This window comes from Pogoniulus pusillus, chromosome 25 (assembly GCF_015220805.1).
Source record: "Pogoniulus pusillus isolate bPogPus1 chromosome 25, bPogPus1.pri, whole genome shotgun sequence".
NCBI lineage: Eukaryota > Metazoa > Chordata > Aves > Piciformes > Lybiidae > Pogoniulus > Pogoniulus pusillus.
In genome coordinates this window covers 17,405,256-17,417,312 of record NC_087288.1, presented here as the reverse complement: position 1 = coordinate 17,417,312, position 12,057 = coordinate 17,405,256, and the positions used below count along the sequence as shown (strand labels likewise).

Genomic DNA, 12,057 nt, shown 5'->3' with positions numbered 1-12,057 from the left:
CATAGGGGTTGTCAAAGAGAGGGATGGGAAGGGAGTAAAGCATGATGTTTATTCCATTGTTTTTTAGCTGGAAAACACACTGACACAAAGATGCAAACTGAGCTACTGCTTCCACTTTGAAATCTATGTTCCGAGCACTGCTTCAAACCAGGCTCTAACAGGACAGCTTGAGAGCCAGAGGCACATCCTGATGCCTTTCAGTAAGCAGCAATCAGAGCTGCACTTAAATTCCTTCTGGAACTACCCCTGTTACCAGCCCATGCTTCTGAAGTGAGTTTCACTTCTCACCATTTAATCAGCTCTGTAAGTAAGGATTTCATCTTACAGAAGTAGCAGCTCCAGCAGTTTGGGTTGTAAAAGGAACAAAAACAACTGCTAGACAAATCCAACGTCTTTTGAAAAGATTTTATGTTAAAAATACAGAAAAATATTTCTTGTTCAAAGAGGAAAAAATATACTGCATGATGACACTGATCTAGGTATGTTCGGAAGGTGTCTGAGGCTCCACCACCAGTCACTGGAGTGATGACCCAATTTGGCAGCTAAGGATTCTTTTTCAACTTCTCAATCATTTATTAAAGCCAGAATCATACTGTGACAAAACAGAAAACATGACACCAGTGGATTACTGAAGCATGTGCAAATAGGAATAGCTATTACTTTCATGAGAGAACTGCACTTGATTCTGAAAGAGAAAGTCAAGGCAACTGTGCTATGGGCTTTGCTTATGAAGAGAAGCACTGCACAAGGAATACTGCAGTAGAACAGCAGTTCTTTCATCTTGTACTCAGTGGCCCCATCACAAAACTCATCTGTTTTGAGCTGGGTAAGTTAACACCTTATCTTCTAAACCAGAACTTGTAAAATAAACTTAATCCTCAAGATAATTTCCATTCTAAATAGGCCACTTATTCTAGGTGCTGAAACTGTCTAACTCTTTAGATTGTACTTAATAGTGGTTTTGAGATTAAGGAGTAGTTTAGGTTTCCAAACAGTGTTTGATCAGGAAGAATAAAGGCATATAATGAGCTCACAGATAGCTGTCAAAACACGTTATTGAGGCTTAGCAGGATGCAAGAAGATAAGACATGAACACAGCAATTACACTAGCAGAACAGAGGGTATAAAAATAGCTGGCAGACAATTCCTTTGTTCCTTGGGAGAAATTTTGGGAACTAACCTGTAAAGGTACATGAAGAAACACAGCAGATGAAAGCCTAGTTTAATCATAGCTTCCTTCATGTGTGATTTCAGTTGTCCTCGATTGTGGATCTCTGTGGGATCAAACACCCCCATGTTTCCACTTGGCACCATAATGTACCTGAAATTTTAAGAGCAGAAAAAAGAAAGACAAAACCAAACAACAAAGACCAGAAGTATACTCATCAAAACATTAGGGAAAGGAGAGAGGAAGAGCTTTAACAAAAGGAACTTTTATCTAAAGAGCTGCTTCACAATTCACCACAAGGGAGCTTTTTAATTTCCCTTTCAGTATCAGGATGTTGCTTGTGTTGCTGCCACTACAGCCCACAGAGTACAGAGGTGCTGCTAAAAGGATCAGCCCAGCTTCCCATGCATAAAAGGGAGAGTTTCATGGAATCAACCACGTTGGAAGAGACCCCCAAGATCATCCAGTCCAACCTAGCACCCAGCCCTATCCAGTCAACCAGACCATGGCACCAAGTGCCTCATCCAGTCTTTTCTTGAACACCTCCAGGGACGGTGACTCCTGGCCATAGCCAATCCCTGTTTGTTTTACTTGCTGTATGTGGTTACTTGGTGTTAATGAAGGAAACCTCTACCCACAGTGGAAAAATACATTAGAAGAAAGGGACTGGAAAATAATTAATTTAGCTAAGAACTAGCTATTTATTTACCAGAAAGCCACATCAGATAATCACAAACTCCAGAGGTCAAAATGAGATGTCCTCAGACAAAGGATCTATGTGATTCTTCCTGTTTTTATCACAACCATCCTGCCTTATTTCAGCAGGGACACACAGAATCAAGCAGGCTGGAAGAGACCTCCAAGCTCATCCAGTCCAACCTAGCACCCAGCCCTAGCCAGTCAACCAGACCACGGCACTAAGTGCCTCAGCCAGGCTTTGCCTGAACACCTCTAGGCACGGCGACTCCACCACCTCCCTGGGCAGCCCATTCCAATGCCAATCACTCTCTCTGCCAACAACTTCCACCTAACATCCAGCCTAGACCTGCCCTGGCACAACTTGAGACTGTGTCCTCGTGTTCTGTTGCTGGCTGCCTGGGATAAGAGACCAACCCCACCTGGCTACAGCCTCCCTTCAGGTAGTTGTAGACAGCAATGAGGTCTGCCCTGAGCCTCCTCTTCTGCAGGCTGCACACCCCCAGCTCCCTCAGCCTCTCCTCAACCCAAGGGAGCTAGTTTTGCCAAGAGGCCCAGAAGTGAGCACAACTCCTGTTACACATGTAAGGAACTGCAGTCATGGACACAAGGATGCTGCACAGTGGCAAACTCAATTCATACCAGCTGTCATACTCTAAACAGCAAAAAACTTCTGCAGCAAATCTGCCATTGGAATGGTCTGCCCAGGGAGGTGGTGGAGTGGCCATCCCTGGAGGTGTTGAAGCAAAGCCTGGCTGAGGCACTTAGTGCCATGGTCTGGTTGACTGGCTAGGGCTGGGTGCTAGGTTGGACTGGATGATCTTGGAGGTCTCTTCAACCTGGTTGGTTGATTCTATGATTCCAAGAAAACTGTCAGCTGTAGTGAATTTACAGATTGGTGTATCCAGCACCTCTATTCAGTGGAAGATGCTGCCACATCAACAGGACATTTCTCTCTAAATGAAACCATGGAAAACCTGTTCAAAATTTCCCCTGTACTTTAAAGGCACTTCCCCTCCACACACTTTTTGTTTTGCCCACTCCTTCAGTTTTAAGAGGGAAACAATCTACTTAAAGCCACGGCAAGGATCACATTCCTTGGACTTGTCATCACAAGGATGTGTACATAAAAAAAGAGAACAAGGAAAAGAAAAGGGAAGTGCTCAACTTTAAGAGCTGCTTTCTTTCTGCCTTCTCATCCACATAATTTCTTTGTAATTTTGGTTTATTTTATGTATTAGCAGGTCTATGAAACACTTCAGAATTTTAAAAGCATCTATTTTATATCTATCTAGATATTTAATAGATTTGATAGCTATCTACATATCAAACAAGATGCTTCAAAAATGTGTTTTAAAACAAGGGGGAATGTAAGATAAAACTGTATCCCACTGGAGATTCTGGAAGGCACTACAAACTTCATTAAAAAAATAACTTCAGCATCTGAGTATGCTGAGCAAATAAGAGCCAGCAGGATGTTGAAATAAACATGCTGCAGCTTTGACGGTCTCCCTTCATGCTGTTTTTGACCAATTTCATCTCCCCAGGATTTGTTTCACACAAACAACTTCACAGAAAGCTTCCTTACTCTTTCTGAAATCAAGACAATCATAGAAGCATAGAATTGTTTTGGCTGGAAAAGACCTTTAAGATCATCAAGTCCAACCATTCTCTAACTCTACCAAAGCTGGTGCTAAACCATGGCCTCAGCACCACATCTCTGGCATCTTGGAAACACCTTTGGGGATGGGGACTCAATCACCTCCCTCAGCAGCCTGTTTCAGTCTTTGAGAAGCCTTTCAGTAAGAAGTTTCTTCTAATCTTCAACCTAAACCTCCCCTGGTCCAATCTGAGGCCATTTCTTCCTAGAGAGAAGAGATCAACAGCCACCTGGCTCTAGACTCCTTTCAGGGAGTTTCAGAGATCAAAAAGGTCTCCCCTCAGCCTCCTTTCTTTAGACTAAACAACCCCAGTTCCCTCGGCTGCTCCTCACCAGACCTGTTCTCCAGACCCTTCACCAGCTTTGTTGCCCTTCTCTGGACATGCTCCAGCATCTCAGTGTCTTTCTAGTAGTGAGTGCTCCAAAACTGAACCCAGTTTCCAAGGTGTAGCCTGATCAGCGTGGAGTACAGGGGACAATTGCTCCTCTGGTCCTGCTGGTCACACTCCCTGATACAGGCCAGGGTGCTGATGGCCTTCTTAGCTCCATGTAAGGAACAAAGCAGCTCCAGGAGAAACCATTTCCAGATATACACTGAGGAAAGCATTAGTATTAGTATATTAAACCAGTGCTGCCTGTTAACTGCCATTTACTCTGCAAGATTAAGCAGGTTTTGAAGGAAAGAGAATAAGCAGATGACATTATTATCCTGCTTTCTCCCTATAATCACTTAGATAAACTACAAGGCACAGACTTCTTCAATCTCAACACACTTTAATTTCTAGAATGATAATCATAAGCCTTACTGAATTCATGTGCAGCAACATTGACTCCAGAAATTGCTTCCTGAATTATTATAGCATATGAAGATGAATCAAACACATTTGGCTGATGCTAGAAGTTCGCAGCAATTAATACTGGGTCCAACTTTCATCTGTTCCTACTTAATCCTAGTTTCAGTAATAGACAGCTTCTCCTCTCTCTCATGCAGCCCAACTACTTGAGAGTCCACCATTTTTCTGACTATCATTTTGTCCTCTGTACAGTGATTGTAGATAAATTGCAACAAATCCACACCCAGTTTTCATTAGCTGGACAATTGTAAAGTTTTAGTTCTCTGTATGTCAAGTGACACCAAAAATAACTGAACTGACAGTCCCCATGATGCCTACTGATAAACCAGTTCCAGTATGGACCAGTATACAAAGAGGGGTAACATTAATAGCTGTCAAGAGATGAATATTCTGCAAGCCCTTCCAAATAAAAGGCAAAAATAAGGGACTGAAAACAGTGAAAATGAGGGGGAGAGACAAGACAGTAAAGCAAGGACAGTGTAGAAAACAATACCACGGGCTGATAGTTTTACAGCCATCAGCAATGCTGAACTAAGTACTTTTATGCTGATATCATTATCAGATCTCTAAGTACAGCATGAAAAGGATTAACAGTTGTTTATGGTACTTCATAATCCCAATTAACATGCTACTGTTTCTTCTGAACTTGGGAATGAGTCACAAATTAAGAGAGAACGCAAGGAAAGGCCCAAAGTTTTCATACCCTTGACACTGCAGAGTTTCTTCTAAGTTTAATTGCTAGGAAAGGAGTTTCATGTCAGATCCATGAAGACTGTTTGCAGCTCAAGAACACAGCTGAAGGATTTCAACAACCAGATGATCTTCAAGGTCCAACCTAAACTGGACACTATTTCCACACTGCACTACAAAGTAATACTGAGAAAAATAAGCAAGCACACAAGCCCCTTTGCACTTACCTATATATATTCCACGTTGCTACTGGTAAATTAAGGAGAAAGATGAACCAGTGCAATGAAATAAGCATTAATACAGTGACAACAGCATGGCCAATCACCTCAGGGACCACCCACTGCAAAAAGGGAGAAAGAAAAATAAAAGTTATACATACAAAAGGAAATTCCTTTCTGAAAAAGGGATCCATCATGGAATTATCATTCAATCTAATCACTTAAAACTCAAGGCATCTGATTTCATCACAATGTGGAGAAATGAATACCTTCAGATAACAGGTGAGATAGCCAGAAATCAAGCCCTGAGATAATATAACAGAGTTACTTTATCAAAGTATCACAAACATTCCTAAGAGAAGCACAGCAGCTGTTTGGACATCACTATATTACACAAGCACTTAAGAAAGCAAGTTAAGAAAGTATAGAGTGCAGAGAGCAGTGGACTTAGGAACGAGTGAAGCAGGTAACTAAAACCTGCAGATACAGGACATACAAACACCCTCAGGCTTGGAACAGTAAAGAGAATTGATCAGTAGGAGAACTGGCATAATTCAATTGGGTCAGTCTCTAGCAATAATTTCCTTTTCAGTGTGATAGGATCCTGTAGCATTCCCTCTTACACTAAGAGAGAAAAGATCTTTAAAGTGAATATCCAATAATTCCTTTTCAGTGTGATAGTATCTTGTAGCATTCCCTCTTACACTAAGAAAGAAAAGATCTTTAAAGTGAATATCCAATAATTCCTTTTCAGTGTGATAGGATCCTGTAGCATTCCCTCTTACACGAAGAGAGAAAAGATCTTTAAAGTGACTATCCAATAATTCCTTTTCAGTGTGATAGTATCCTGTAGCATTCCCTCTTATACTAAGAGAGAAAAGATCTTTAAAGTGAATATCCAATAATTCCTTTTCAGTGTGATACTATCCTGTAGCATTCCCTTACACTAAGAGAGAAAAGATCTTTAAAGTGAATATCCAATAATTCATTTTCAGTGTGATACTATCCTGTAGCATTCCCTTACACTAAGAAAGAAAAGATCTTTAAAGTGAATATCCAATAATTCATTTTCAGTGTGATAGGATCCTGTAGCATTCCCTCTTACACTAAGAGAGAAAAGATCTTTAAAGTGAATATCCAATAATTCATTTTCAGTGTGATAGTATCTTGTAGCATTCCCTCTAATACTAAGAGAGAAAAGATCTTTAAAGTGAACATCCATGTGGGAAAGCCCATGTTTTAATCAGATTTGGTTTAAACTATCAGTTTTAATCAGACTTGGTTTAAACAGTAGTTATAACAATAAACCCCTCTACTGTTCAAGTGGTAAGAAACTAGACAGAAGCATCAGAGAAAGTTGCTGTAAGGATCAGAGCAGAGCCTCTTGGTGTGGGCAGATTCAAGAATTAAAGCACAGAACTCAAAAGCTCTGTGAAGAGTTATGTCTCAGTCCCACAAATTCAAAGCAGCAGCCTAACTCAGAGCACTGAGGGTCAGCAGCACAGCCTTCTGTGACTGAATGACCTGAAATATGTGCATCTGAAAGAGACAATCAAACACAGACAAGAGATACATGCTCTTCAGATGTACATTACATCCCTTTTTCTTAAATAATAATGAATGTAAAGAAGAAGAATTTACTTTATTGAGTTTTGAGCAGCAGGATCGAGCATTAATGTAGTCACATTCCAAATCTGAGAGAGTAATTATCTGAAATCCAAGATTAGGAAAACTTGTACAGTAACTCGGAATACATAAAGCTTTATTTTTATCCCCTCAGGCAGAGCACTCTGCTCTCAGTGTAGTCTTAGAATCACAGAATCAACCAGGTTGGAAGAGACATCCAAGATCATCCAGGCCAACCTAGCACCCAGCCCTAGCCAGTCAACCAGACCATGGCACCAAGTGCCTCAGCCAGGCTTTGCTTGAACACCTCCAGGCACGGTGCCTCCACCACTTCCCTGGGCAGCCCATTCCAATGCCAATCACTCTCTCTGCCAACAACTTCCTCCTAACATCCAGCCTAGACCTCCCCTGATTGCACAACTTGAGATTGTGTCCCCTTGTTCTGTTGCTGCTTGCCCGGCAGAAGAGACCAATCCCACCTGGCTACAGCCTCCCTTCAGGTAGAGAGCAATGAGGTCTGCCCTGAGCCTCCTCCAGGCTGCACACCCCCAGCTCCCTCAGCCTCTCCTCATAGGCTTTGTGTTCCAGGCCCCTCACCAGCTTTGTTGCCCTTCTCTGGACACCTTCCAGCACCTCAACATCTCTCTTGAACTGAGGAGCCCAGAACTGGACACAGTACTCAAGGTGTGGCCTGACCAGTGCTGAGGCATTTTTCAATGGGTTACAACTCATTCCTACCTTAGGTAGGAAGTTAGGCCACATTTATCATCAGGCCAAATGATTTTATGATGCCATTTCAATGACAACTGTTGCACAAGTGCTAAAGTTCAGTTCAAACCTTAAAACACACCAAGGAGGCCAACTTGCTATTTTCCACATCACAAACTATTACTACAATACTTGAAACTAGAACTTAAAGGGAAGAAAAAGCTAATGCACTTTAAACATTGTCCTCACAATCCAGCTAAATACTAAACACAGTACTGCTTTGAGTGGATCTGCCTTGCTTTTCTTACATTTACAGCAACACTGAGTTAATCATACTGTGCTAGGAAATAAGCAGGCAATATCGTTATCAAATGAACTTCCAGCAAGTAAAATATGAAGATTTTATACAGAAAAGTCCTCACAGGAAAGGCTGAGGATACATTTGTGCAGATCATGCTAAACAAATGCTCCAACAAATTATATCCCTAAAATAGAGGCACAGAATCATATAATCAGGCAGGGTTGGAAGGGAACACAAGGAGCAGCCAGTTCCAACCCCCCTTGCCATGGGCAAGGACACCCTACCCTACAGCAGGCTGCACACAGCCTCAGCCAGCCTGGCCCTATACACCTCCAGGGATGGGGCCTCAACCACCTCCCTGGGCAACCCATTCCAGCCTCTCACCACTCTCATGCTCAACAACTTCCTCCTCACTTCCAGCCTCAACCTACCCATCTCCAGCTTTGCTCCATTCCCCCCAGTCCTGGCACTCCCTGACAGCCTAAAAAGTCCCTTCCCAAATTCTTCGTAAGCTCCCTTCAGATCCTGGCAGGCCACAAGAAGGTCACCTGGGAGCCTCCTCTGCTCCAGCCTGCACAGCCCCAACTCTTTCAGTCTGTGCTCACAGCAGAGCTGCTGCAGCCCTCTGAGCATCCCAGTGGCCCTTCTCTGGACACACTCCAGCATCTCCACATCCTTCTTGTAATGGGGGCTCCAGAGCTGGATGCAGGACTCCAGGTGGGGTCTCAGCAGAGCACAGTAGAGAAGGAGAATCACCTCCCTGGCCCTGCTGGCCACACTTCTGATGCAGCCCAGGCTCTGGCTGTCCCTCCAGGCTGCAAGTGCACACTGCTGGCTGCTGTTGAGCTTCTTGTCCACCAGCACCCCCAAGTCCCTCTCCTCAGGGCTGCTCTCCAGCCACTCACTGCCCAGCCTGCATTTGTGCTTGGCATTGCCCAGACCCAGATGCAGGACCTTGCACTTGCTCTTGTTGAACCTCCTGAGGTTGGCTTGTGCCCACCTCTGCAGCCTCTCCAGGTCCCCCTGGCAGTCTTTGAATTTTTCAACAATTAACCTGTCCCCCTAGGACGAATTTAAGTGCTTCTGTACTGCTATAAAATGTCCTGGCAGCACAACTGGGTAGATGCTGAAATAGAACCCAAACTTGAAGGAGTAGGAGAGAAAATTGGGAAAACAAAACAAACAATCGAGAAGAGAAAACCAAATCAGTGCTTTCACGTTCTAACAACGCCAGGCTGCAGGCAACTGCGTAACAAATCACACGGAAATGTTGTTTGCCGAAGAACTGACAGTCTCCAGGCTCCAACTCTCAGCTAGAGCGAGGCATCCTTACGAGACTATTGCACTGCCGTAATTGTAATAGGCCTGTTCATTCCAAAGGGTGCCCAGCACACTTCTCCGCCGCTTCCTCTACACCAACGCCAAGCACACGCCGCTCCTGCCCGGAGATGTGTTTTCCACAGCGCCGGGCGCAGACGCCCAAGGCAGCCTGCAGCCCCAGAGCTCCAGCACTCGAGGAAGCCAACATATTTCGGGCACTGAATCACTCGCCCTTTCCCCGTGAGAGGCGCGCCTGCCTCCCAACCGCCGCCTCTCTCTCTCGCTCTCCTCAGAGGGGCTGCCGCCCCGGGCACGCCTCGCCATCGGCCTTTGCCCGGCGGAGGCCCTCCCGCCCCGCCAGCCTCAACCCACCGCCAGCCTGGCGGCTCCGGCCCCGACCGCCCTCAGCGCCGACCCTTCTCGGTCCGCTAGGCGAGGGTGCAACCCCAACCCTACCCACCCCGAACAGCAATCAGACCCAGAGGAGAAGGATACAAAGTAGACGGAGAGGAAGATGAGGGCGCAGCAGTCGATCAGCGAGAAGATGAAGACCACCGACTCCATCCCGCCGCGGCCGCCGCCCGCCCTCCCTCCCGGCCGCCGTACGCCACGCCCCATGGGCTGGGCCGGCCTGCGGCGCGCAGCATGCTGGGAAATGGAGTCCTCAGGGCGGGCCGCGCCGCGCGGCGTGCTGGGAAGCGGAGTCGCTGCGGCTCGCTGCGCCCAGGCCTCCCGAGGGGCCGCGGCCGGGCGGTGGCAGTGCGGGCATGTGCCTGCCCTGCCTGGGTGCTGGCGGGGACCGCACGCAGCTCTGACCGGGGTACCTGTTTGGAAGATAATCAGACTCTCGGCGGGTCAGAGCCGGAAGAAGAGCGTGCGCAGACGGGGACTCTTCCGCCGCCGGGCCGGTTTGGTGTGCCGGGGCTGGCGGGCGGCGCGAAGGGGGCTGCGGCGGCGCGGCTGGAGCGCCCGGCCGCTGTCTGCTCCCGGCTCCCGGCTCCCGCCTGCGCGGCGACGCTCGGCGACAGACCCTGTGCCGGCGGACAGGCCCTCGGCTGGGGCGGGCGGGAAGCAGCCATGCGAAGCCGTCCGGGGCACTTCGTGGATCTGCGGCTGAAGCAGCGGATTAAGCAGGTACCGGCCGTGGCGTGCAGCGACGGCTGGCCGGCAGCTTTCGGCTCCGCGGCCCGGCGGCGGCGGCGAGGCGTTGATCCCACCCGGCTGATGTGGTGGGGCTCGCTGGAAGCGGCCTGGAGCATCCGGCCCGCTCAAGTGCGGGGTGGGAGGGCAGCGGGCGTCAAACCTCGGCCTTGTCTCTCAGGGCTTTAAAAAGACCTTTAAGAAACGTTTGGGGTTTTTGTTTTTTTATCTCTCACTTCTCGTCTGTTACATTTTGCTGCTTGCTTCCATCCTAATCGGTACTTAGGATTCTGAAGCCGGCTGCTGAGGAGGGCCGAGGGGACTGAGATTTTTCGGTCTGGAGAAAGCGCGGCTGAGGGGAGACGTTACCGCTTTCTGCAGCTCCCTGAAAGGAGGCTGTGATGGGGTGGGAGTCAGTGTCCCAAGTAACCAGTGGTAGGACAAGAGGAAATGGCCGCAAGTTGTGCTTGGAGTCGTTTAGTTTGTGTATTAGGAGAGACGTCTTGAGTGCTGTGTCCAGTTCTGGGCCCCTCAATTCAAGAGAGATGTTGAGGTGCTGGAAGGTGTCCAGAGAAGGGCAACAAAGCTGGTGAGGGGCCTGGAACACAAACCCTATGAGGAGAGGCTGAGGGAGCTGGGGGTGTGCAGCCTGCAGAAGAGGAGGCTCAGGGCAGAGCTCATTGCTGTCTACAACTACCTGAAGGGAGGCTGTAGCCAGGTGGGGTTGGCCTCTTCTCCCAGGCAACCAGCAACAGAACAAGGGGACACAGTCTCAAGTTGTGCCAGGGCAGGTCTAGGCTGGATGTTAGGAGGAAGTTGTTGGCAGAGAGAGTGATTGGCGTTGGAATGGGCTGCCCAGGGAGGTGGTGGAGGCACCGTCCCTGGAGGTGTTGAAGCCAAGCCTGGCTGAGGCACTTAGTGCCATGGTCTGGTTGACTGGCTAGGGCTGGGTGCTAGGTTGGACTGGCTGAGCTTGGAGGTCTCTTCCAACCTGGTTGATTCTATGATTCTATGACTTCTTTACTGATAGAGTGGTCAGGCATTGAAATAGGGTGCCCAGGGAAGTAAGTGGTTGAGTCAACAAAAGGTGTTCAAAAACCATGAAATTTTGGGACATGGTTTTGTGGCCATGGTAGTGCTGGGTTGATGATTGAATATGATCATTATGGATGTCTCTACCAATCTTAACGATTCCATGATTCAAGCATAAAATAAATAGCCCCCCAAAAAAGAGTACACTCTGGGTGGATATAGGCAAGTTGAACGTTTTGCATTTGGAACTATTTACTTTGATTATATTAAATGAGTGAAGAAAGGGGGGAAAATGTGATCACTTCCACAACACGTGTGAAGAATAGGGATTTCTTCAGGTGGCATAGTGCTGTGTTACCCTTTATTAACATTTAGGGTCTCTTCTCAGATTAGACACCATTTTTAGCATGTGTAAGTGTACTCTGCTTCAAACTCCTTAATCTGAGTGGCAGCTTGAGGAAGCTTGCTTATTTTCCTTTACAAGATCATACAGGCTGTGTCTTCTGAAATGGGAAAGGCAGCTGCATTGTGATGGTTTGGGTGTTCTCCATCCCCCCACACTTTAGAAATCACCCAGGCTAGACTCAGCCGGCTCTGGAAATACGAATTAAGCTTATGTTTACAGCTAGCACAATAGACAAGCA

General features: G+C 46.8%; 2 protein-coding genes across 3 annotated transcripts in view; one reads left to right on the top strand and one right to left on the bottom strand.

Moving 5' to 3' along the window:
• Window positions 1-390: 390 nt before the first annotated feature.
• CNIH4 (cornichon family member 4) lies at window positions 391-9,843 on the bottom strand. Its single transcript, XM_064164581.1, has 5 exons — window positions 9,737-9,843; window positions 6,928-6,996; window positions 5,296-5,408; window positions 1,181-1,321; window positions 391-592 (listed from the first exon to the last, which is right to left on the bottom strand). Exons 1-5 carry the CDS (start codon window positions 9,803-9,805, stop codon window positions 565-567), a joined length of 420 nt encoding a protein of 139 aa, XP_064020651.1. The 5' UTR covers window positions 9,806-9,843; the 3' UTR covers window positions 391-564.
• Window positions 9,844-9,943: 100 nt separating this feature from the next.
• NVL (nuclear VCP like) overlaps window positions 9,944-12,057 on the top strand; it is a 64,460-nt gene continuing 62,346 nt past the window's right edge. The window contains exon 1 of one of the 2 annotated variants that reach the window (XM_064164578.1): window positions 9,944-10,375. In XM_064164578.1, coding sequence (XP_064020648.1) covers window positions 10,319-10,375 — 57 coding nt within the window. In that variant the 5' untranslated portion in view covers window positions 9,944-10,318. The remainder of the gene's footprint in view (window positions 10,376-12,057) is intronic. The other variant, XM_064164577.1, reaches the window with a different exon arrangement.